This window comes from Trachypithecus francoisi, unplaced genomic scaffold, assembly GCF_009764315.1.
Source record: "Trachypithecus francoisi isolate TF-2019V2 unplaced genomic scaffold, Tfra_2.0 Lachesis_group17, whole genome shotgun sequence".
NCBI classification, from domain to species: Eukaryota; Metazoa; Chordata; class Mammalia; order Primates; family Cercopithecidae; genus Trachypithecus; species Trachypithecus francoisi.
Genome location: NW_022681462.1, coordinates 16,823,246 through 16,848,816, shown reverse-complemented (window position 1 = coordinate 16,848,816; position 25,571 = coordinate 16,823,246). Strand labels below are relative to the sequence as shown.

General features: G+C 45.4%; 1 protein-coding gene and 2 long non-coding RNA genes across 9 annotated transcripts in view; 2 read left to right on the top strand and 1 right to left on the bottom strand.

Moving 5' to 3' along the window:
- Nucleotides 1-12,858, bottom strand: part of MEIS1 (Meis homeobox 1) — a 140,211-nt gene extending 127,353 nt beyond the window's left edge. For 3 of the 7 annotated variants that reach the window (XM_033239258.1, XM_033239254.1, XM_033239255.1), the window contains exons 1-6: nucleotides 12,643-12,773; nucleotides 10,530-10,756; nucleotides 8,438-8,579; nucleotides 7,799-7,849; nucleotides 6,959-7,009; nucleotides 5,381-5,527 (exon numbers count right to left, since the gene is read on the bottom strand). In XM_033239258.1, coding sequence (XP_033095149.1) covers nucleotides 5,381-5,527; nucleotides 6,959-7,009; nucleotides 7,799-7,849; nucleotides 8,438-8,579; nucleotides 10,530-10,756; nucleotides 12,643-12,654 — 630 coding nt within the window. In that variant the 5' untranslated portion in view covers nucleotides 12,655-12,773. Of the gene's footprint in view, nucleotides 1-5,380; nucleotides 5,528-6,958; nucleotides 7,010-7,798; nucleotides 7,850-8,437; nucleotides 8,580-8,755; nucleotides 8,856-10,529; nucleotides 10,757-12,642 lie in introns of those variants that run through there. The other 4 variants (XM_033239256.1, XM_033239260.1, XM_033239259.1 and 1 more) reach the window with 3 other exon arrangements.
- LOC117099754 lies at nucleotides 9,043-11,647 on the top strand. Its single transcript, XR_004443990.1, has 2 exons — nucleotides 9,043-9,464; nucleotides 10,561-11,647. It is a non-coding gene; the product is annotated as an uncharacterized LOC117099754 (long non-coding RNA).
- A 2,265-nt stretch (nucleotides 12,859-15,123) lies between the features above and the next one.
- Nucleotides 15,124-21,253, top strand: LOC117099752. Its single transcript, XR_004443989.1, has 3 exons — nucleotides 15,124-15,704; nucleotides 16,620-16,643; nucleotides 20,934-21,253. It is a non-coding gene; the product is annotated as an uncharacterized LOC117099752 (long non-coding RNA).
- Nucleotides 21,254-25,571: the final 4,318 nt, after the last annotated feature.

The window sequence follows — 25,571 nt, the reverse complement described above, 5'->3', positions numbered from 1 at the left end:
TTAAATCTTTTGGGACTATGACAAACATTTAAAAATTCAAACATATGAGTGTTTGAAAACATAATGATTTAAAATTTATATATTTTCAAAGTTGGACAATTCTAGCATGGTATTTCAGTTACTTTTTTGAAAGCCCGGCGCACATTTTAATCCTTTTTTCTTCCTTCTCTTCTTCCTCTATTATTTAAGATTCTCCATGTTTTCTAATACAAGTCTTTAAGTTAGGACCAATAGCTATATCAAACAACTACTCTATATATTTCAGAATGGTGAGCAATGGAGTCATTCTGGTAGGAGAAGAATTGCTATTTGAATGACCTACTGCCATGGAGCTAGTTAAATCACTGAACAATAGTTACTGTTATGAGGTTTTACTTTGTACAAAGTAGCATTAGTATCATTGCTTTCCATTATTCATGCAACTTGCATTGGGGACTTCCACTGAGAGAGAGATTGAAGGAGAGAGAGACAGAGAGAGAAGCTATGCAAAGGATATTTTTGTAGTATTAGCGTTTAGACTTAGAGACATTCACCAATGTAATTGATCTCAACCTATCTGCATACATGCTGTATTTTTTCCCCTTGTTTTTTTAGAATGTTTTAAAAGTGTCCCTATTAAGAATCAATACATCCCTACTCTGAAACTCACACATAAATACACACTAAAAGCCAATCAGAAAGTAACAATAAAAATATACCCGGTAAACAACTAACTTTTAATTCAAAGGGTGCTACATAATAAAGGGCCTAGAATGAACATCCCAATTAGCTAGTGTAGTGACAAGCAGTCAACACCTTATTATTTAATCATTAAAGAGAATCTTGCCATAATTTCCCTTTGACATATATTTTAAAAGGAATTAAGACTATGTCACATGACCCACAACACAATCAAACGTAAAGTTAGGTGATGCTAAGACTTTATCACTTGCAAGTCCTGTGGACTGAGAGGTTTCAGGATTAAGGCATTAAGTGGGAAGCTACGAAGCATTTACAATTTAAATAAGATGCATCCAAATGGAAGCATTTAAAAACAAACTACCTGACAAAGGGACCATTTTTCTGCCTCCCACTGTTTGTGTACACTTTTCTTATTGGATGACAAGGAATTGCAGACATTTCTAGTATTAGTAAATATTCGCTGGCCCTATCTATTTGCTTCTAAAGCAGCAGATCCAATCCATGCAGGACATTAGGTTGTTTCTTGCCCTCCCAGCCCCATCCCTGACTGCGACACCTCCCCTAAAGGGAAAGCTTAAATTTCCCTTGCGAGAATCTCCCCCGCTTCTTCGGAGGGGGGCGTTTTCTGTCAAGTTCTACCTCAGTTCAAAGGATTTTAAGCCAAACTCTGCTTCAGAAACAACATTGTGAACTTTTGAAATAAAACAATCGCCATCAGAGTTCCCAAGCCCACTTGGGAACCAAGGCGCACTGGACCCGGCCTCCCCAGATCCCAGAGGCCTGGCGGCCCTGAGCTCTCCAGTCTGGGCTGCACAGCCCTGGCGGCCGTCCCCCGGGAGCTCGGCAGCACTTGGCATTTAACCTGCCTGGCGAGCGTGGTTCTCTGGTTCCATATCTGCAAGCCATATTACTTCTCCCCAGACGTCAGAGACATATCTGGATTAACATGCAACAGGGCGCCCTGTGCAGCCCGACAGCCTTCACCCAGGAGCTGCTAAATGCAGATTCAGACGAGGACCCCCCAGAGAGCTGCTGTTGAATAAAAACTGCAATCCAAAGGGACCATTTCTCTGCCTCCCGCTGCTTGTGGGAAGAGCCAGGGCCACCGCTGAGGCCGAAGCACAGACCTAGCTAATCTTGGCTTGCTACCGGCAGGCGTGGCCACCCCGGGAGGCGGCCCTGGGGGCCCAGAGACTCTGCTCCGCTCTCCCCTCTCTCCCAACGCGTTCTTGGAGTGGAAAATGCTTAGATTCAAGGAGGGGCGCGCAACAGAAGCAGCCTAGGAAGGAAGCCGACTGCTCCTTCCCGGAGCGCGGCCTAAAGTCTAGCAACTGGGTGGCCAGGCCTCTCCCCGCCTAACCCCTCTTGGCGCCCCCAAATCCACCCAAGGACCCCTAGAACACGCGCTCCGCCTCCGGTCGAACCCGCATCGTTCTCTGAAATCAAGCAGGTTCAACCCTCGCCTCGACGCCTAGCACCATGGCCCCCCTCTCCCTCTGCTCCGGGGTCGCAGCCGGGACCTCGCCCCACGCTGAGGCCAGGAAGCCCCTGGCGCCCCTCGCTTCCCCCAGCCTCGGGGAGCCCGTAACATCCAAGCCGAGCCGAGACTGCAGCGGTCAGGAGAGGGCGCCCAGGAGGCTCGCGCCCGCCAAGGTAGCTCTCTCTGGCAGGGACCTCCACGCAGCCCCAAGATTGGGGGTGGGGGAAGGAACCTGAGTGTGGGGAAGAACGGGATTACAGCTTCTACTGGTGTCTTAATCCTATTTTTAAAATAAATAAATAAATAGGAAAGAGAGAAGAAAGAAAAAAGAGAGCGAGAGAGAGCGAGAGAGCAAGAAAGAAAGAGAGAGGAAGGAAGGAAGGAAGGAAGAAGGAAGGAAGGAAGGAAGGAAGGAAGGAAGGAAGGAAGGAAGGAAGGAAAGAAGTAAGATAAAGGACTGAACTAGCGCTACAAGGCCAAGTGGATTTCCGCCGACTTAGACCTCCGAGATACCGCCTAGTATCAAAGTCGTAGATCCCAGGTCCCCGCGCTGGTGGCAGTCTTCGCGCCCTCCGAGGAAAAAAAGTAAAATAAAATAAATCGTGCCGCCAACGGGCCCTAGAGACAGAGGGGTTAATGAGCTAACAAGGCCCAGCGTTCTCACAGCACGAGAAGCGTCCAGTCCCGGAGCGCACCCTCTGCGGAGGCTCAAACTGGCTGGGCTGCATTCGCAGACAGGTGGAGAGGCCATCCTTCCTGTCCGGCCCCCAGGACGCCGCACTAGGGGTTCAGCGGCCCTGAGGGACAGGTCAGCAAGCTCCAGTCCGGAGAACTGGCGCCCACCAGACGCCCTGGTGCTTCATTCGTCGCGCCTCAGCTCCCCAGGGCAGTGGAGCCCACCGGCGTCCGTGGCACTGTACCGCATGCGCCCAGCGCTTTGCGCTCCCCTCTCCAAACCTGACCTTGGATTTGCTGTCCTCCGACCAGCTGAAACCTGGGTGAGCCCCAGGGGGCCACACAAGCGAGCCCACGCGCAAAGGCCAACAGTGCCACGAGCTCAGCCAAAGCGTCGAAGCCCACTCTTAACCAGCGGGGACCAGAAATCAGATTCTCATTTTAGAGGTAGAAGGGAATAAAATGTGAATTTTTATCCAATACAATTGCATACCAATCTTTGCATATCTTAAGTTAAGGGAATTGGGTAACAAAAGTTTAGGGAAGGAGAAGGGGGGAGATCTATGATATTATATTAATTTTTGTATTCTCTCTCCCCCCTCCAAAAAATCCCTATAACTTTGTTCTTTTATCTTTGACTTTAATAAAATAATGATTCCTTGAGAAAATGGGGTATAAATCTTCATTTTGGAGGCAATTAAAGTGTTGATTTCATTCATGCCCCTAAGCGATTCTTGTAATTTGCTCAAATAGCTTTATGTACCCAGCACTCCGGAGCTTTTAGAATCCCATTTTCTAGTTAGGCTTGTTGGATTGCAATTTTTATTCCACAGCAGCTACTCCAGGGTTCCTCAGCAGAATCTGCACTCAACAGCTCCCGGGCGAAGGCTGGCGGGTTGAACTAGACTTGAGGCCCGAGCAGCCCGCGGGGGCCAACGCTGGGAGCCGCCTGCAGTTTTCCCACCTCTGTGGGGCCGCACCGGGATTGCGCACGCTGCGTGTTCTGTGCACTCGTCTACACTGCCGAAAGTTTCCAACTCTCCAGATCACAGTGCGGACCCGGCACATTGGCACTTTTAAATCTCCGCTCTGCCTGTTTCCCGCTCCCCATGGGCAAAAGAGGAATTCAGCCTGTGTGGCGGGGGTTGCCCAGAGAAAATCAAGCTGAGAATGTATTTTAAGAGGATGATGTTGAGAGAAGAAAACCATAAGATGACACTAAGAACCAGGTGTCAGGCACTCCGACAAGGACTAAACAAGACAGCCACTGGCCAACAGAGATCATGACAGAGCTTGCAGAGTAGCTGGCCTTTGGCTTAACAAAGGCAGGCTGATCTCTTTCCCCAAGTCTGGACTCAGGTGCCGAGTCAGAAAGAGAAACAACTCTGGGCCTTCACTTATACGGGGGGAAGGTTGGGAGGGTGCAGAGCAGGCCAGCTACCCAAATCTCCAGACGCCTTGCAACAATTCGCAACAGAACTGTTTTGAGCCCTGTTTCATCTCACTCACTCCACACGTTTTCACTTTCATTGCATTTTTGCAACTCCTTTGGACCAATCCAGAGATACAGCCACAGGAGAGAGAGAGGCACCCTGGGAGCAAATAGTGGTGTTGGGGTGACACAGAGAGAGAAATCCCCTCAGCAACTCCAAATAAAAGTCGTCCCCACTTAGTAACGCATCGGAAGAAGGGCCTGGAGGGAGGACAGGAGAGGAGGGAGCACAGCAAGCCAAGCCTCAGTTGAGAGCAAAGGCGGTGCGAGGTCCCCCACCCTCCTTACCCAGGGAGCTGCCGGGGTGCCCCTGATGCTGACATGTCCACAAGCTGCCAACCCAGAGGGCCCAGAGCACATACCAGCTGGAGGATGAGTGGAAAGAAGGAGGAGAAAAGTCCATATTTATCTGTTTTTATAACCTCGGCCTGGTCTTATTTTTTCTATTAAGTACAATAAAATGGGCGAGCTTGCAGTGAACACCACACAAAGCAATGTTCAGTGAGGTCTAGAAGCGTTCGGCCGAGGAAAACTGACAAGACAGGCTAATGAACCGTACAGACAGGGAGAAAATAGCCAGCATTTGCTAGATTTCAAACCCTCGCTGTCTCTCTTAGACCACCTATCTTGGATTTATTCCTAATAAAATAAGAAATAAGCAGACCCTACACTTTTCTTTTCTTGAAGATAGAAGGGGGAAAAATGCTCCAGAACAAAGCCCCTACAATCAGAGGCGGTCACTGGCAGTTAACACTCCCATTATTATAGAGGGTAAATAAAATAAAGACAAAAATTAAAAGCGACAAGAAACAGGTCAAGTTTGCTAGCAAAGCTTTTACAAGCTCATCTCTCCAGGTCGAATCCCAGAGCCAGCCTTAATGAAGCAATAATAGCCACATTATTCAAAAATTTTCATTTCGATGGAAATGTATCTAAAAGGGACTTAATCATATGCAAATAATAAAAGGAGGTGGTAGTGACCTAGCAAGCAATATGCATACAGATTTTTTTTTTTTTTTTCCCCAGGGATGTTGAAATTGAAAAGCTCGTACCTGGTCGGTTAGATTTGCTGATCTTGTTATATCTTCACTGTCCGATTTTGATCCTCCTTCTCTATCGTCTATCACCAAATCGATAGGCATTTTCCCTTTCAAACAGCTAATATACCGGTGGCAGAAATTGTCACATAATTCGTGTACCTACATTATGACAGAAATAAAAAAATGGGAATATAATCAGGAGTGCATAAATGACATTGACAAGTGCAATTCACCCCCCTTGTGAGATCCAAACTTCCAAATAGGGGAAACACAGGGCAATTGTCCTCCAGAGACCCCCAGATGCATCCAGAATTAGGAATAACTTTCTTTTCTTGCAAAATAGAGATATCCCAGAAAATTGACAGTGACAAGATGATTCACAGGCTACAACATATTCAACACCCGTGTTAAATTCATCTGCTCCTGGGGCTGTGGTCATTAGAGAGGTGACCTGCGTAGGTGACATTTAAGGTAAACTACTTAATTTCATCCAGTGACTTTATCATAAATTCCTTTCCAATGTGTCTAAGGAAAAAATGTATATCTGTGTATATATGCACATATATATTCTCCAAAGAACCTGTACTGTGGTGGCATAGGATATATGCCTGACAACCCAAGTCCTTATTATATTTGTAATAAAGATTTTTATCTCTAAGGGTCATATTTTAGAATACTTTCTTTAAAAAAAAAAATGGAAGGAAATCAAGTTGCCAGTACTCCTGATATAAGAAAACATACAGCCACAAAAACATATCAAATTGATTTTTCTTTTTTTTTTTTACAAAAAGGAGAAGGAATGCCTCAAAATATTTAGGTGTAAGTGCAGAGGTTTCCTACAGGCCCCAGGCATCAGTGACATGCAAAAATTCACAAGAAACCCCAGTGTGCTTGCAATTTAATGTTAGTTTGAATTACAATGCATTAAGTTTTTATTGCTGAGATTTATAGAACAGCTAGCAAAATCATGTTATCCCACACCCCTTCTTGAGTGTGAAAGTGGAGTGTGTGCAGGATTCACAGATTCAAGAAACTGACACAACTATCAACTCTGCTTTGTCTCTGCAAAACGTTTAATGTGCCTCCCCACCACCTCCTGCAGACTCCTTCCCGCTCCTCCTCCTTCTCCCCTTCTGCCTCTCCCCTGTGTCTGATCTGCCACTGCTCTCAAGACTGTCTTCCAGAAACTCACAACAACTGAACAAAACTTTTTTCTCCCTCAGAGGTAGCAAAGAAGAGGAGGAAGAAGATGAGAAGAGACAACAGAGGTATTAACCTGTGAAACAACCTCAGAGCAGCTTTCTAAACATCAGCTGGGATGCACAGAATTACAACTATTTACACAAAGCCAGCAAGTTATTAAGAATGAACACAAGGCTAGGGCGTTTGTGATCCCGGTTTTAGTGGCTGAAATTGTAATTAAACTGCGAAGAGAAATGGACGCTAAGATTGGCCTTGACACTAATTACCAGAAAGAAAGACATTTATGCAAATGTATCAGAAGGCTGAACTTCAGCCATTCTGAACCCTCCCCCGCTGTGTGTTTTGGGGTAAGGGGTAAGTAAAAGGAAAAGAGGCTACAGAAATTACCTTCTCTAATTCCAACAGATGAAACCTTAATACTTGTATGGCTTGAATCATCTGCAAAGATACAAAAACAATAAGCACCCCATTCCTGCTTGCAGAAAACTGGCTGTCACAGCTCTACCATCTCCAGCCCACCCCCTCCCACCAGTAAATAGAGTTATTTTGATTTATGGCAATAACACTAAAACTTAATAGCAGCAACTGGGTACCATCTAGAGGTTTATATTTCTTAAGGAGAAAAAAATAGCTAAAACAACAACAGAGCATCTAAGTGGGGCTCATAAACACTCTCCTCCCCCATGGCTCTCCCCTTTCTCAGTGCCACTGGCCCCACCCCACACTAAAAGGGCCACAACACTGGACTAGATGTGTCTTTGGAAGGACCGGACAGAAAAATATTTCAAATGGCCCTCAAACTGTGGCTTTTCCCATTGCAACGTTTCTGCTGCCTTCCTTACACCTTTCAGGCAAACTGGTTGTTTGGGGGCTCTTGTCCGGTGGCTGCCCTCGTGATGGGACTTAGAGGGCTGGGAAGTCCGCAAAGTTTAAGCACACACGCTGACAGGCCGGGAGATAAATCCCCGCGCTGATTAGAGCTGCGCAGCCCGGCTGTCATAAAAAACAAAAGCTCGCGTTTCCCAGCGCCCGCTCGCCCGGCCCCTCTCGAGATGAATTTATTTCCCCGGGATCTTGTCCCGGACCAGTTGTCCGTGGACAGAAACATTTGCAGCCAACCTGCAGGCACGGGAAGACCGGTCTAGAAATCTCAGGGCTCTCAAAGCAAAGCTGGGGCGCTGGAGGTGGGAGGTGGGGGGTGGGGGGGGAATAGGGGTCCGCTCTTACCAAGTTATCCAGTTCTGGATTAGAAGAAAATAGAGGTTTTTCTGCGCGAATCTAAATACAAGTGAGAAGGAGAGGGGAGAGGAAGGGGAGAGGGAGGGGAGAGAAAAAAGAAAGAAAAATTTGAAATCTGGTCGCCTTCCTAGTTTCTTGCCTCATTACCCTGTTGGGGGCAGGATGTAACCCTCCGGGAGGGACCCGGTGACACCGAGTTCGTCCCGCGCAGAAACATTTCAGTGTGAATTAAATAAGCTGAAAACAAGCCCAGAGCTCAGTCTTCTACTAGCAACTACAGTTCTCAGGGAGGCTGCTCAGCCCGCCAAGTCCACAGCAGCTACAACCGTGGTGTTCTAGATTTTATTCTGCAGAGTGAGCTCTCCACGTTTGCTTTCTGGAGGGTGAGTGGGGATGCAGATGGGTGATTTTAAGTTATCTGCAAACAGACACTCAGACAGAAAGAAAATCTGAGGTTGGAGGTAACACTCATGGCTTAGGGCCGACTATGTGCTGGCTACTTTTGAAAGTGTGCCCCGTGTGTGTGTGTGTGTGTGTGTGTGTGCGCGCGCGCGCGCGCGTTTGTGTGTTGGGGAAGGGGGGGCTCTCCTTTTGTTTCTTTTACTTTTTAACATTTATTTTGCTGACCTGTTTGGCGAACACGGCTATATCTTCATTGAAAGACTCTGACGAGCAGACGTCCCCGCCCGCCACCCCTGGCTCGCGGGGGGTACAAGTAGCTAATTCACATTTCTCAAAAATCAGTGCTAAGAGAGGGAAGAGGGGGTGTCTGCAAGAAAATACAACAGTCACAAACAACATAATGGTTAGTCCCCAGTCAATGGAAAAAGGTGCCCAAGAAAAACAGCCGGAGGAGCAAGAGGAACAGACCCCCTCTCGGATTGTGTCATCTACTTTTTTCCTTTTCCTCCCCCCCCCCGCCCCCCGACCCAGGTGACCGCTCACCTCCCCTTCCTCCTGGAGCCCTGAAGTCGGAGGCCCTGAGCCATGGACGGTATCTGAGGATCGGTTTAGCGTATCTGGCCGGAGAAATTGGCAACATTTGCTACGAATAAAACCCAAGCGTTTCCAGCAGCCATTTTGAATTAAGTTTCCCACCCGACAAGCCCTAGTCCCCTCCACTGCACATCCAGGATCTGGTGGAGGAGAAAGGCGCCGGGCGGAGGGGTGGGGAGGGCTGGTTCCTGCGGGTTCCTCCTAGGCGGCCGCGCGAAGCCCAGGCTCGGGGGATCTCGGTGCAGGCGCTCAGCTAACTTAGGGAAAGGACGTCCATGGCCGTGGGGCCGACTGTCAACGGGCTGCACCTAGGGATCCCAACCTCAAGACCCTCGGAGAGCCGGGAGGCTCCTCCTCAGCTCCTCGCACACTCCCCTCCCTTCGCAGATGGCCCCCACCGCCCCCCAAAGAAAGTTCCTTCAAATGTTCCTGCGGTACAGCCTTTCATTTTGTCTCTGCGAAGTGGCAAAGCAGCTAGTATTGCGAGGGGCCTAGATGTCGCTTGTCTCAGCCCATAAAAAAGAAAGAAAAAGAAAGGAGGAGGAGGAGGAGAAGAGAAGAAGAAGAAGAAGAAGAAGAGGAGGAGGAGGAGGAGGAGGAGGAGGAGGAGGAGGAGGAAGAAAGGAAGAAAGAAAAGCTTCTTCTAATGCCCAAGGAGGTATCTCAAGTCTTTTATTAGCTCTCACTGCTCAGCTGGGAATTTAACAGTTTGGGGTCCTTTACAAAGCTTCCCCAAATGTTCGGTCCCAGAGCCTAAACCACTTGTAGTTAACGCTGCGGACAGAACGATGGGATTTAAACAAGCCCATCGCACAAGGGATCAGAAAATAAAGCAAAAAGAATATATATATATTCTTTTGCCACGGAGGGTCAGTGGGTTCTGATTTTTAAAAAATAAATAAATAGAAATAAAAGTTTCTGCAAAGTAAAACAAGGTTCCCAAATTCATCGGCACACAGTAGGCACAACTGAGTTTCAAAGGATTCTACTAGTCCAGGTCTAATCGAATGGCGGAGGAGAAAGCATTGTAAACCGCGGCCAGAAAACAACCTCCGAGGAAGAGCGCCCCGAATTTACTTATTTCTAAATCCTGCAGGTTTCACATTTGAGCACAAAGTGCTAAAACATCTAGAAGTTTCTTAATGTGTGTAACAATTCAGACAAGCTCCTCTCCTTGACTTCAGTGGTCAAACTCCCTAAATGCAAAACATGTTCCCCCTTGCTTGACCTGCAACTGTCCTGCCTTGGTTTTATTGTGCAGTGGCAGAGCCAGCATAGGGCTGCTGAGTAAACTTAGCAAGTCAGAACAATCAGTGGCTTAAAAGAGATTTTCCCTTAAACTAAAAGTTTCGTTCCACCACAAAGGCGCCTACATTTAGAAATCCCTAACGCTCTCGGGCGAAATCGAGCGAGGGAGGACTCCAGCCCGCTGAGGGAGTGTGAGAGGGGACAAGGACCCTTTAGCCAGCTTCTTCTGATCTGGGACCCCCTTGCGGGCACTGCCATGGTGGAGCAGGGCACTGAATGTGCACAGAGTGTGTATGGAGATGTAGGGCTTCTGGGATGGCAGGTCACCTCCCCAAATTCTCCATGCAATGTGAATGAAAAGTCACCAAAGATGTAGCTCCAATCCAGAGAACTCTGACTTTCCTCTTACCAAGGGCACAGGGAAAGAGGGAAGCATTGAGTCTCAACTAGTTAACCTGCTGCCCATTGTACCTACCCATAAATGGCATCTTTATCTCTCTTTAAAGCGTCATTGACAGAGGAGCCCATGCTGGGGGCCATGGCGTTGGTGTGAGCTGTGTGCGGGTACTGATGCGAGTGCAGAGGAGGCCCGTGGTTCAGGTGGTGGACCGGCTGCATGGACCTGGCTGCATGCGGGTCCCCATACATCGTGGAGGGGATGCCTACTCCATCCATGCCCCCGTAATGGGGTAGATCGTCGTACTGCATGACAAACAGGAGAAAAAGAAGGTTCAGGAGGCCAGGCGGGCAAATGGGAGAACGGCAAGGCACCGAGCTTATATAAGGTCAGTCCAGCTGGATCCTTCCACCCGGAATTCGGTGGCCTTTCATCTCTAAAGCTGAGTTTTCTTATTTTAAAATTAAGGCTTTAAGTAAAAATTATAGAATTCTCAGCGAGATTCATCTGGGATGAATGATCTTGCCGTAACTTGTGTCCCTATCAACTAGTTCAGAAATTCAGGCTCCTTTGGCAAGAAGGAAAGAAGAAAGACGGACAGAAAGAGCACTCTCCGGAGGGTGGAAGGTGAAACGGGCATGTCTCTGGAGGAAGAAACTCAAAATCACAATAATAAAACGTGCCAGGACACTGCAGCAGACCCGCCTAGTTTCACAGCCCCTTCACATCAGGGGGAATTAAAAAAAAAAAAAAAAAAAGTTATGATGGGAACAGCTACGCCAAGCACGTGAATTTATACAGGCTTTTCATTTTATTTCCCTGCCAGCGTGAGGTTAGGCAGTCCTGCAAGACACTGCAATTCTTTTGCTTTCCAAGACAAACTCTGCTAATTATACAAAACTAACGGACCCCTTATAAGTGAAACTCAAAGAAGGGTAGCTTTTCCTGAACATCACAGCTGAATTTAGAATTGGGCAATTCCCCACCCCCAAAGTTAAAGAAAAATCTATAGTTGAAGCAGCTAATATTCTATTTTCTTGTTTACTCTTATGAACTTTCTTTCCAGACTAGAAGTCAAGGAGGCAAATGTTACTCACCAGGTTTAAAGCAAATTCAAAAGCAAATGCACAGAGAACCTCCCATCTTCCTCTTCCAGAAAAAAACCCAAAAAACAAAAAACAAAACACTACTTTCATGTTGATTGTCATTATTTTTTGTGTGTGTGAAATTTAGCTATTTAGACTTTTCTAATTGGTTCATTCCAGGCAAGTTATTTTCCCAAGATTTGGAGGCGCTGAGAGTGAAATGATTTTCAAAGAAAGGAGGAATTGCCACTTTCATCTCCTTAAAGCCAGAGGTGTGAAAAGAGTTTGGAAGAACGCTGACATTTGCCTGAACCAAAGGAGTAAAGAAAAATGTGTCAGCCTAGTAACTTTCTTTTGCAAACAGGGCTTTGAGGGCCAGGACACAAATTATGCAAGGAAGGCTTTTTGTAGACCCCCTTTCTTTTAAGAAACTACCTCAGTTGGGTTGTCATTGTCTCACTTTACTCTCACTGCATTTCCATTGAAAAAGGAATATGGGGAAATTAGTATTGCATTTTTAAAGTGAGTAACTGTGTGCTTAGTATTCAATTAGTACAGGGCTTATCTAAGAGAAACTTGCAAAATATTGCCTTGTATACAAATCTATACAAATTGAAATTACTATAAAAAGATGAATGTTTTCTGACCAAAAAAATTGGCTATACTATGACAAAGTTATTTCCTTTAAAAAGCTAAATATTTCTAGTGATATTAAAGATGAGCATAATCAATAACATATCAGAAGTTTCCAGCTGCATATTTTGGTTTAAACATAACTTTAAACTTCTGATCTCTGAATGTTCAAATTACAGCATTAGGTATCTAGTTTAAAAAAAAAAAAAGATGATTGTTTGAGCTTGCATTTTTATTTATATAGCTGCTGGTTAGGAATCTATAGATAAATTGATTCCTTTAATTAACAACTCCAAGTAACATACATAAGTCTACAAATGCATTGAATAAATCCTCTCGCTTTAGGCCACTGCTTTAGGAGCCTCATTTTTTAAAAGAGAGAGAGAAAAAAAGGAAACTTTTTAGCAGTGTCTTTCGGCCACGTTTCAATTTAATCTCACATTTGAGTTCCACAATTGTTTTTTAATACGTACCCTTTGCGCCATCGGCCTCTCTGGCTCCCTTCCTACTTCAACTTCTAATATATCCTCTTTAAGGCCAGTGTGAAAAGAAACAAATATTCAAACTCCCCCGGAAAAAAAAAAAAAAAAAAAAAGCACGACGAAAAATCCCTTAACGTCTCTAGCAACGTGAGCTACTGGTCCCAGATCTTCGGTCTACGGGACCTGAAGCAAAGCGCCCGAGTCACTGAGCATAAAAGCGCTCCGTTTCCAAGACAGCAGCGGGGGCAAAAAAAAAAAAAAAAAAAAAGCAAAAAAAAAAAAAAAGCAGATCTTCTCTCCCCCAAAAATCGGTTAAAAAAAAAAAAGAAAGAAAAAGAAAAAAAAAAAAAAAAAGAGCGCCCCTCAGACCCAACTACCAAATCTCATGGCTTTCTGCCACTCCAGCTGTCAATCACAGGCGAGGTTGTCAACGTGGTGAATGAATGATCATCCGCTCTGTCTTCTTCTGGTCAGAACACCTCAAATGTTAATATTCAAATGCACAAAGCCCTAGCGCTCGCTTCCCTTGAATCAGTCCTAATTCCTAATCAGTTTCTCTCTTCTCTCTCTTTCTTTCTCTCTCTCTCTCTCTCTCTCTCTCTCTCTCTCCCTCTTTGCAAGTGCTGCACTGGAGGGAGATTAGAGGAGGAGGGTTAAAAAAAATGTCTGTCTGAGTTTGTCTTAAAGGAGCCACGATCGATGCTGCCCGCTTGCAGTCCCCGTGCGTGTGTAAAGTGTGTGTTGCACAGGCGGAGAGGTGGATTCCGACCAGAATGCTAGAACCCGGAAGTAGTGGTGGCCATAACAGGTCGCGTCTTACACAATGCATTGGGCTGCAGCAAGTAGGCTCCTCGGCAGGGGTGGGTGCGCGAAGCGAGCTCTGGCCGCACTGGAGAGGCAGAGAGGCGCTCCATTAAATCGCACGCCCAGGCACAAACACCACACACCCAGGGCACACGCACACAAACGCAGGCAGTAGCCCGCGGCCGCCGGCTTTATTTTCAGTATTCTTTTCTCTCCCTCCCCCTGCAGACTCTCTCCCCAAAGCCGACTCTCTTGAAATAAATTGGGAATCAACGCCAGGCAGGCAGCAGCGGGAGTTATTTTGCACAGGGCTCCGTGCATAGACTTCATGACATTCCTCGAAATTACTGGGGTCGGCCAGTGTTTTTCGGGGTAGGGGGTGATGCGCAAAGTACTGAATTCTCAGAACTAAACACTGCAAGGAGAAAAGTCAAACCCGGAGCTTGGAGGCGAAGGAGGAGGGAGAAGCCGGGCTGGGAAAACCTCTGTTAAGGAGTCCTGAGAACGTGGGGTGGAGGTGGCTCGGGCTTTCTGCAGACCCAGCTTAGAGGTTTCTTTGCTGTTAGAGGTGGACGCCCGCCTGGGGAAAAGAAAATGCTAGCATTTTGTCACTTTGGGTCTGGACTCCCCCACCTCCTAGCCCCGGCGGCTCCCAGCCCCAACCTAGGCGTCCAGCGCGAAGTAGAGAGGAAGGGAGGGAACAATGAGCTGAGCGCGGGGAATGTGCCCCCAGCGCCTGTTTACAAACACCAAGCTATTTATGATCTTCGGAAAGCGAAACCCAGCTCGGGCTCGCAGCAGCCCAGACCTAGCGGGTGGAGCAGGGGCCGGGGAGCTGCTGGGAGGGAGGCTCTTTCTCTGACCCGCTCGGGGTGAGGCGGCCGTGCGCCCAGGGCGCGGCGCGACGCTGCCGGAGTGCTAGGCTCGGGCTGCAGCCACCGCTGCCTTTGTCTTAGAGGCGCGGAGGGGGCTCCAGCCTCGACCTCTCTCGGGCCTGTAAGAACCTCGCGTCCCCCATCTCTTTCTCCAGCGACGCTCTGCCCTCACCACCCCAGACATCCTTCCCGGCGCTCCTTTCCCGTCCCCAACCCGGCTCGGCGAAACCTCCCAGTGCCAGAGAAAAATAAATCCGCTTCGGAAGCTGAGATTTCAGACAAAAGCTGTCCGTACCTACAACTCGGAGGCTCCAACCAGCCACTGTTTTTTTGTTTTGTTTTGTTTTTAACTTTAACACCTATTGCCTGAGCTTTAATCCCCCTTCCCTTAATTCTCCCGCTCTAAGCTGCTCCCTTGTGATTATATTTAGTGGCGTTATTTTCGTATTTATAGTTCTGTCCGCTGGGCTCTGATCTGCCGAAATGGCTCAGCCGCAGCAGCTCGACCAGCGGCTGGAAACCTCACATCCACAAGCAGGGCTCGCAGTTTGCTCGGCTCGGAGAGGATTTTTCCCCCTCCCTCCAGCTGAAACCTCGCAGAAAACTCCCCCTGCGGTCGACTAGAAAATGAGCTCACCCAAATCTCGGTAGGCAGCCGTGGAGGAGTGCTCGGCCAATCAGGAGGCGCCCCCGCCCAGGCCGCCGCGCATTGGCTGCGGGGAAAATCAATTATCAAATAATCGATCAGCAGGGAGCTTCGATCTGCGGGGAATGCAAACTGCCAGTCCCTATTCCCGCCCTGAAGGTGGCCAAAAGGCTGACTCCCTCCAAGCAGCCCGCCCGCGCCCCCATCGCCCCCACCCACGTCCCACTCGCCAGCTGCGGACTGAACCCTCACCCCCGCGGGGTTGTAGGTAGGGGGAAGAGTTTTGAGAAAGATTGGGGGTGTCCCTTCATCCGGAGATTGTTTGGGAAAGGTTAGAACCTCCAAAATATATTGAAGCCAACTCTTAAGCGCAAAGTAAAAGAGAATTTGCGCCCGTCTGCGAGGTAGGACTAAAGTTTCTATAGAGTGGGCTTCCAAGCAGCAGGGGACACAGGGCGAGCATCAGAACACAGGTCTGGAATGAAGTTCCACCGAGCGTCCGTAGTCTCCTTAAGCGATATCTATCGCTTCCTTTAGCCTTCGCAGGAGTCAACGCGGGGTTGGTTGCCCCCAACAGTGGAGCGTTTCCGTAAAGCCGAGCAGATGAGCCTTCCCAGCCTCCTGCACTGCACCCTTCCCCGCCCCCAACTCCGTACTGGCACCCTGTGTGCCTGAAAGGCTGACACACGTTCTCCCAAAACCTTCAGAAGCGCTTTGCCTTGAAAGAGGTGTGTGTGTGTGTTTAAACCATCTCCAGGATCCCTTATGATTTGCTTCCTCTATCTTTTTTCTTTCTCTCTGTTTCTCCCTCTCTTTTTTCTGACGCTTAAGTTTCAGGATCTTTTAGTTTTTTCCACCACATACATGTGTAGGTTTTCTGGCACAAACGCTCTGAAACATCACTTGGGAGGTTAAGACAGGCCCGCGAATAAAAGCTCGGGACGGAGGGGGGTGGGCAGCCAGGTACATTACCAGCGCCTTTATGCCCCTACCCGCACTTCCCGGCCTCCCCCGACCCCCCCACCGGCGCCCCCCGGGTCCCACAACATGAACTTGGAAGCAGAATTTCATGCCAAGGTGGAACCTCCCCGTCTCAGGAAGGCGATTTCTGTTTAATCCTTGGGAGGCTGCGCTGGCTAGGCCAAGCAGCACACTCCTTTACCGCTTAAGGAGAGGACTAAGCTGGGCTGGCTGGCTGCGACCCCTTCCCGGAATCCCAACCAACTTCGGCAGATACCTGAGCGCCTCCGACGGCTGCTCGCGGGGGTGTGATCCTAGTCCCGCAGCAGACCCACCAGGCATCTGCGCGACTCGGGAGTAAGAGGGAGAAGCGTGGGTAGGAGGTGGGGGTCAAACCAAACACCGACAGGACATACCTACGTTTACGATCCTTAAATGAACTGCGAGGGAAATTGTGTAAGTATAATTTAACTGAGAGAAATGTACTGCGAAATACACTTAGAGGACTGTAGTCTTTAACAGCCTCAGGGGTTCTTCGGCAAAGAGGTAACGGGGCTTGGAGTTACCACAACTCTGCGGCCAAGTTTTCAAATTTGGAAAAGGTCAGTATATATGTGTATATTTGACAACAGGATTTATTTTGTATTGTTGCTTTCCAGTAATCTTTTTCTTTTGTTTTCTAGCACTGATGAAAAAAGAAGGTTCAGGTAAGTCACCCTTTGCAAACATAACCAAAATCTTCAAAGTAGGAGAAGACTAGACTACTGCATGCTTTAACCAAGATGTGCTAGATAACCATAAAAATGTACTTTAAATAACCTACACACAAGTTTTCCTTAAAGAATGAGATAGTTTGAGTTTGTGGACTTAAAATCAACTCAGTAGTTTTGAAAAGTGCCCACCCCCCACCCAACACACACACACACAGTCTTTCCATTTTTAACTGTGAACCTAATACAACTTCTAGGCCTTTATACAATTAATTCTGAACAATCAAGGGACTAAACACTTTTACAATGTAATTACAGTAGTACAAATTGTTTGCCCAAACCTCATTCTGGATAAGGATTTTACAATTAGCAAACAGTTATTACAGTTGGGGCTTGCTGAGAGAAATTGCACAGAGGATGTCTAGAGTTGCAATATAGTAGCCATAAAAAAGGAAAAAAAAAAAAACTCCTTTAGCAGGGCAGCAATTAATCATCTATTAAAAGGAAAAAAATGGAGGGACAGGTCTAGGTATCTTAGTAAACTACTCTCGATATTTGTGCCCATTTTGTGACAGCACCTATTTCTAACTTATTTCAGATACTTGCTTTTTTAAGGCAATAGCACTTTTATTTTGCGAAAACTTGGCCTGGTGAAAAATTCTGGCACTTGGCCCTAGCTCTTGCGATTCAGGCCTATTCTTTTCTCATCCTTCTTATCTTGGAGCATCTTTCCAGAGACAGAAAACGGTGACAAAAGGAGGCAGATTGGGCCCTTGGTCTCCATTGTTTACACCCTCCTATATGGAGGCATTTCAAGCCCTCAGTGCTCCTCTGAGCTGCCGGTAAAGTCATCTCAGAGAACTCCCCGGACTTTATGTTCTATAAGGAACTGTGCCTCTGGAAAGACCTATACCCTAAATTAGGCTTTTGTCCCAAAAGGTCACACTGATGAGTCAGCTCCAAAACCCTCAGAAATTAAAAGAGGCACCTCTTAAGGTAAAATGTGTGTGTATTTGCCAGCCTAGAATAAACAAAAGCCTGTTAATCAATCGAGTTTGGCAGCTGTGTTCACAAAATGATAAGGATTTATCATTTGCCACCAAACTTTAAGATGTCCCTTGACATGTTGTGATTGGTTTTTAGGTTGTCCTGTGGTGTGGAGGCTTGGTGTTTGTATTTCAAAAACATTCATCCTCTGCATCTCTCCCCCTCATTAGCATTTGCATTTCAAAAAAACAGAAATAACAGGAGGGAGGGAAAGACCGTTTAAAGAAAATAGATTTGAAATCTAGTACAGATAATAGAGGAATGCTGGAGATAAGAGCCTGGAGGTGATATGAGAAAGGTACCAAGAAGTCAAAGCTAATAAATGGCTGTGAGAAAAGTGAAATAAACTATTGAGAGATCTATTAAAGGGGGAAACCTGGTTAGGTGATATCAAAGGGGGTTAACTGAGAGGATTAGGGAGGACTTTAATCAAGTGCTCCAAAGCATTACAGGCTATAAGGACTAAAAGATTTGTTTACTGCATTTTGTTTCAGAAAACAAAGAATGTCTGGGTCCAGTTCAGAAGTCAATGAGAGGTCAGCTTAGGCTCTCCAACGGTTGCAGGGAAAATACCTAAGTTACTATATTCTGACTGGATGATGCAAAAGTTAAGAAAAAAGAGGGAGGAGGTGAGAGGGAGGTGCTTTCCTTACTATTCTATTTCAAATCATTAAAATGCTTTGGTCTCTAGAGGGGGAAAAAACTACACTGGTTAACATAATTACTAGCTCTGACATTTTCAGAAGTTATAGAGGTCTTTTATTAATTAAATGGAGGGCTTAATAAAGTATTCCTAATAAAATTTATGGTTGTCTTAAAACTTTCTAAACAGTGCTATAAATTCTTAATAAAATTAACTGGGAAATGAGTTATTAGCCCACACTTTACCCTCTCCCCCAAACTTCTACATAAGGAGTGTCTGCAGAATGAAAAGGAAATAGAAGCCTTTTAGTAAAATATAAATATTAGCCAAAGTCATGCATTGCTCTGAAAGAGGCAAAGTCTTAACTGTTATTTCTAGTGGCCTCGTTCTCCAATATCCCCCAAAAGCTATCCCACAAAACTTCATTGAGAGAATTTATTCCCCTTCCCAAGTACCTATTATATATGCATTTATGTGTAAGTGCATTTGAAATACAATCTTCAATTTTGTGGACTGAGTTGTATGTTAAATGCAATAAAAAACACAGATGCATCGTGCAAAGTTCCACTTTAGAAACTTCAAGTCTCATGGTGCAGATACTTTCTTTATTTTTAATTAAAAATAAAATGTCCTGTAATTTCTCACTTTAATTTCTATAAAGATAACTTTTAAATAATAAATTTCTCAATAACATTTTTCTCTAAATTTATTTATAAGTGTATTTTTCTGAAGCAGCATTTTGTTGACATATACAAAACCTTTTTGTATCATTACATTTCAAAACTTTAGTGAGTTGTCTTAAGTTTTGCGGTACTTCTCTGCCTCACAGATACAATGCTGGCTGGTTAGCTATTTTAAAGAACATCACACACACACACACACACACACTTCAAACCGCAGCAGCCTTGAATTGTTTAGCATTTGAAGGCTTGATCTTTTGTGCCGTCTACTGGACAATAGAAAAACTGCAGCCTTGATGACAATCTGGTGTTTTATGGGGGTGGGAGGTGGTGGTTGGGGGTATGATTTGGTGCTGGTAACTAACAAGAGAAAACCTCAGTACCCAACTTAGACTCATAGGACAGGTCTTGGGGTCTAATCACGTTTTTCAAATCCAAAGATAGGATATGATATCAATCATAGGTGTATGGCTCAAATGTTGAAGGCACAAAGCTAAAACACTGAATACAGCTGTGCGTGTGTGTGTACCCATATGCCCAAACTTGGGAAGACAGCTTGGGAAAAGAGAGGAAGAAAGGAAGATAGGACAGAGTCAACAACTCCAAAAAAACAAAAACAAAAACAAAAAACAGTAGTGGTTGCTTAACACTAAGAGTGAATTTGTCTGACAGTCAAGTTAAATCTATCTACTGCCTCAATAATCCAGGATACACAAATCAGTTCTTGGAATTTGGAAAGTGATATTGTTTGGTAATCAAGAAAAAAAAACCTCTAGGAGAGGGGAAATGACACTGTTAATTATAAAAATTTTAGTGCAGTTCCCTTTTGGAAATTTGGGATGAAAATATGAAACTTCAGTGTTTTTACCCGGAGCGCACAAGTGGTAGAAAGTGTGGGTGAAATTCATAGTCAGACGCCTTCATATAGCAGAGACCATTTGACGTTCTCTCAAACATTAAAAAACATTGTGCACATTTTGGTTGTGATTTTAAAAAGAAAATATTTATAGAGCTCTAGCATTGTGGAAGCTTTGTGGGGGGGAAAAAAAGGCATGAAGCTAACTTTGACCTCTGTTTGACAGTGATATTTTCTGAAGTAATCACTATTACCATAGAGAAGTGATTTTGTGACTTAAGAAACAAATAAGCCTAATGCCCCCTCAAATATATATGTGTATACATATCTATGTGTGTATATGTGTGTATGTAAATATATATGTGTATATATGTGTGTGATGTGGAGAAGTCAAGCTGATTTTGGTTCAAGAGACATAGACTTTGGTGCAAGTGCTTTTAAAACTGTTCATGTGCTTTTCTGAAGTTAAAACTCCTTATCACATTTTAATAAAACCTGCCAGCACATGACTAGGTATTAGGGTGTCTTTTAATAAAAACCTAATAGTGAAAAGGAGACAGCTTTAGGACATTTTATTGTGCATAAATATATTTCAATGATCTACTTCAATATACATTTCAATGTGGCACTATGTCAGAATGACTTTGAAATATTGGATTAAATATAGATACATCAAGAGAACCTGAACTGACATTGGCTACTTAAAGCAGCGAGATTGCTTGCACTGCTATATTAGAGCTTCAGTTCTATATAAATGGAGGTGTTGGTGGTGGGTGTCTTTTAAACTTTAGTATAAACAACTGAACTGTGAAGGGTTATTATTTTATGAGATGCTGTTTGGAGTCATTTTATGAGATGCTGTTTGGTCTAGATCAGAAAACCAACCAAAAAGAAAAAAAATCCTTCTAACAATAGCTTGAAAATGTAGAAAATTCTTCTAGGAACTAATCACAAGTGCATACATGTTTGATGTGTTCTAAACTAATAGTTGAAGTACTGAGTGCTGGAAGAGGTCTGGTGAACGTGCTCTAGTCACTAATAGCAAACATTTACCTTTGAAGCAACAGGATGAGTCACACTGGCCATGCTTAGCATCCACGTTCGACTGGATAAAGGGGCATATTTTGTGAAAACCTTCAGGCAAAAATTGTACTGATTATTCAAAAATAAATATTTTAACATTTCATTGAGCTACTAATGAATAAGGAAAACATCGAAGGCTTCCTGCGGCGCAGAAAGAATTCTAGCAGCGTCAAAAACATAGAGGAGCAAAGAACAAGAGGAAGCCGAAGGACGCCTGCTGAGTAGTTACTCACTTGTGAATATCTGAAAACGTGCTTTTCTGTGCCCTTATTTAAAAATGAAAAACAAATATCATCTTTCTTTGTCTTTTTTAAAAAATTAACGTCAGAATATGGCTATGCTAGCTAAACATCATTTTTTTTTCCAGGCGATTTATGCGAGAAAGGGCCAATTTGAAAACTGGTAACTAGTAGGAGAAATAAACGTATACGCCACAAACACATCGGTTCGCAACCGAGCCCACAGCCCCGAGAGACGCCCCTTCTTCCCAGCTCCAGGTGGATAACTTCATTGACTGGCAGGTCGGCGGCCACTTCTGGGAGGGCCACTCTACCAAATAAGAACCTCTCATCGCACAGTCCTTTCAGCAGGGTGCCCAGTCGCCCGTGCGCGTCCGGGTGCGGAGTCCGGGCGGTGTTCTGCAGCGCGATCCAGTCTCCGTGTCCTGAGCCACCCAGAGCTCTGGGCCTGCCTGCACCCTGGGGCGCGCTGACTCCCTGGGTCGAGTGAGAGTCCTGGCAGGATGCACTTCCAGCGGCGGGGTCCGCGGAGTTTGCTCGCACCTGGTTTGGCGCAGGGACGTAGGTTTGGGGGACTGTGTCCCCTGGGAAGAGAAAAAGGTGAAAAGGTCCCCTCTCCCACCAGTGTGCCCCATGCCCGCCAGTTTTGACTGCGATCCTATTTTTCTCTTTGGGGGTCGCCTCAGCCTGTGCCGGAGGGAGTTGGTCAGGCTTGGGCAGCGTTGGGTGGCAGCCCGGGAGCGGGAGCCGGACCCGGAGCGCAAGGACCCGCGGACTGGGGCGCAGCGACGACGGCGTACCGGCTTCTGTCTTCTGCTGTTTTGGGCTGAGCATCCGAGGGCGCCTTTCTCCCCAGCTGGACTCGGGGACGCCGGATCACCCCTCCCCCTGCCTCTTGGCCTAATTCTGGAAGCTTCTCGCCTCCGTTCCTGGACGGCTTTTCCTCAGGGGCAGCAATGAACCCAGGGTGCACTCATCTACTCGGAGATCAAGTGTGCTCTGCGAGTCTGTTTAGGACTTGGAGGGGGGAGGGGTTGGGGACCCCGGCGTCGGAGTGCCTCCTGCTGCACGGCGGCCCCCTCGGAGGAGTCGCAACAAGCGCGCATTTGTGGCCGAGGTTGTGATTTCAGGTGCACTAATGGGATTAGACGTTCCGGGAGAAGCGTGAGGGGATTGGTGCGGTTCCTTCTCCCGGCTTCCAGCTGCCGCCGGATGGAAGTGGTGACACAGGCGGGCCGCGCTACGGGCGCCCAGCGCGGGCGCTCACACCTCGTGAGGAGGCGTGGAACCCAGCGCCCCAGGGTGGGGTTAGTAAGGCGTGGGGGGTATAGGTAGTGAGGAGTGAGGCTGGGAGAGGACAGTGAGAGGGAGGAAAGGAGACAGCCGGGGACACTACTGAGAGAGGGAGTAAGAGAGCGCACTGCAGAACCGGGGACAGAGCCGCAGAACTGACCGAGAACTGGAATTGGATTGCGTCCTGTCCCAGCACCAGGACACAGAGAAACAGCCTCCCACTCTGGTACTCTCCAGAGAAGGGGAAACCCGCGTTCCCGCACTGCTGCTTTCTGCTTCGGAAAGCCTTATCTAGACTTTTGCATAATAGCAGGTTGGCTTTCCTAAATAATTCGAAAGAGCGATTTCTGCTTCCACTTGTTCACATAGGCAAACAATACCTGTGGGGAAAATAAGTGTGTGTGCGTGTGTGCGCGCGCGCGCGCGCGTTCCGGTGACAATTGAGGCCAGAGGCAAACACACCGTCTTTCAAAATGTCCCTTAGATGATCCCAGAAATGACTGTCCTGCTCTAGGCAGTGGGAGTCACCATCCATTGGGTAGTGGGCTGTGATTACTCTGCCTAGGGACCACTTTTCACAGCTCCTTCCCCACCGTAGATAAGGGTGTTAAATCAAGGCATTTAGTTCTACTTTTCCATTTCACAGATAAGCAAGCTGAGACCCAGATAGGTTAAGTGAAATATCCAATTTCCTTCTCTCCCTTTCTTTTCTGTATGCCTCAAGATGGTTTTATACACACACACACACACACACACACACACAAACACACACCCTGAACTACGAGAAAAATCACAACTACAGAAGAAACCTTTTTTACTCTTCTTATTTCCTAGGAAGACCAAAAGTCAGAGCTTGTCTTCTGCCAGAAGCAGATGGGTGCGTGATGGCAGTGTGTGAGTGTGCAAGTGTGGGGGGCTGGACGTTGGCTCCATCCTTCCTTCTTCCCAACTCCAACCCTGACTCCATCACTGAGCCTCTTTAGGGAAGCACAAGGCAAGACATTGTACCGCTATGCAGAAGACCCCTCCAGGCAGAGACCTTGAAGAAATGAAAACAGCAGGGAGAACCTGTATTTGGTGGTGAAGGTGCTGGAATCTTCTCGGCCTTGCTCATCTCCAACTAGCTACTTCTCCAAAACAAAACAAAACAAAACAAGGCAAACAACAACTACCTCAGGCCTTTTGCATCAACTTCCTGTGACTAAGTGACCCTAAGCAGAGAACTGGCTCAGGTCACTCAGGGCAGGGGTAGGACATTGAAGGCCTTATTTACTCCAGGATTAAAAACAACATCCCCTCTAACCCTGTCTCTCTTGGGCAGCCTGTCTTTTAAAGATGTGAAAAGCACCTTCTTGGAGTCTAAACAGACATAATACCCCACTGGGATGTTTAGGTATCAGGTTCACAAAAACAGCATTTTACTCCTGCTTCCCTAAACCCCATTGCAACCCAGGCTACCATACTCTTTGCAAGAATATCCAGTATCTTTTCTGGGCAAAATGAATTGAGTTGGCACTTCCTGAAATATTTTTATTTTTAGCTTCAAATAATTTTGCTCCTAAAACAAATTAGTTACTTATCCTCTTCTCACCATGCCCTAATTATTTTTAGCTTTATTCTGATTTTTTTGTTACCTTGAATTTTGTCTTGATTTGAGAGGTTGGTACAGAATATTTGCTTGCAGGCTAGTAATCTGCAGTTTATTTTGTTTTTTAAAAACTCTGTGAAGTTAACTGTTGTTTTAAAACTCATGGGATATTAACAAAAAACCTAATAATACTCTTTGAGGCTTAAACTTTGGTAATAGTCTATGTCCTAGCCTAGCTTTTATGATAAGCCTGTTGCATTTTAAAGGTACTTATTGATTCACATGTCTTTCAGTGAAAAAATCTTTTGAGGAACCCAGACTTTTGTAAGCTATTTCATTTGTGTATATTTAGTCATTATAGGCTAAAACTGAAGAATGAGTTTGGAAATTGGTTCTATTAGAAAACGCTGTTTGCACATCCAAATGTTCCCAGTCAAGATTTCCCAATAGTGGCAGTGAGGAAGAGAGGCAGAGAGAATTAGGATACTTGGGTTCAAATTCTAGCTTAATCACTGATGGGCTGATTGAGTGAGAAGAACTTAATCACCTACAAAATGAATTGTTTATAGTATTTTGATCTCTAAATGCACTTTCGATTCTGATATTTAATGATTTTATATTATAAAATTGGGCAGAAAATATATAGCTTCATAATAAGCAAAAAATTTTAGTGTTAACACATCATACTTATTTTAGAGTAAATTTTAAGGAGGTTGATGTTTTGGAATTTGGTTGAAGAGTTACCCGAAAGCACTGTTTCCCTGATTCAGCTACAACCATTTACATACAGTGGCCAGTAGGGAAAGTATTAAGTTGTCCAGACAAAATCTAATGGTAACAAAAAATAATCCTGTGCTTTTGATATTTTTCTGTTTACTTGTTTTTGTCCTCTTCTAATGCCCCCTGAACCACTATTTTTTTAAAAATAGTCTCATCTAAAATAAAACATAGTAATGTGTTTTCAAATGAAACATTATATTGTAGTTAACGATTTCTTTTGTATATTTTCCTAATACAGACTACAATAAATACACTAAAATATTTCAAACACTTTGCTTAGATAAATGCTTTTAAATCATCTTTATCCCACTTTGGGAAGCATATGCTGTGTTCTGAACAGTTTTTACTTTATATATCAGCATGACTAAGTCCTATTCAACAAATACCATGCAATGACCAAGGAGAGCGGAACTATTCAGGATAGTAAGAAATGAACACTAATGAATAGGAAACAATGAACACTAATTTTTAGGAAGAAATTAGTTTTACAATTCAGCATTGTCATTTAAAGTGGAATTGTGTCTCGTAAAACTTCTGTAACTGCCATACTTGTTGCTATCAGTAAACTTTATTAAGTCTATTTTACACGACAGCATTTTGAAATATAACTGCTACAATTTTAGACATTTCTAAGACCTGAATTTATTAAAACAGACAATTTTTGAAAAATATACCAGATTCAATAAAAAATGGCAATAATTTCTCATAAAAACCTT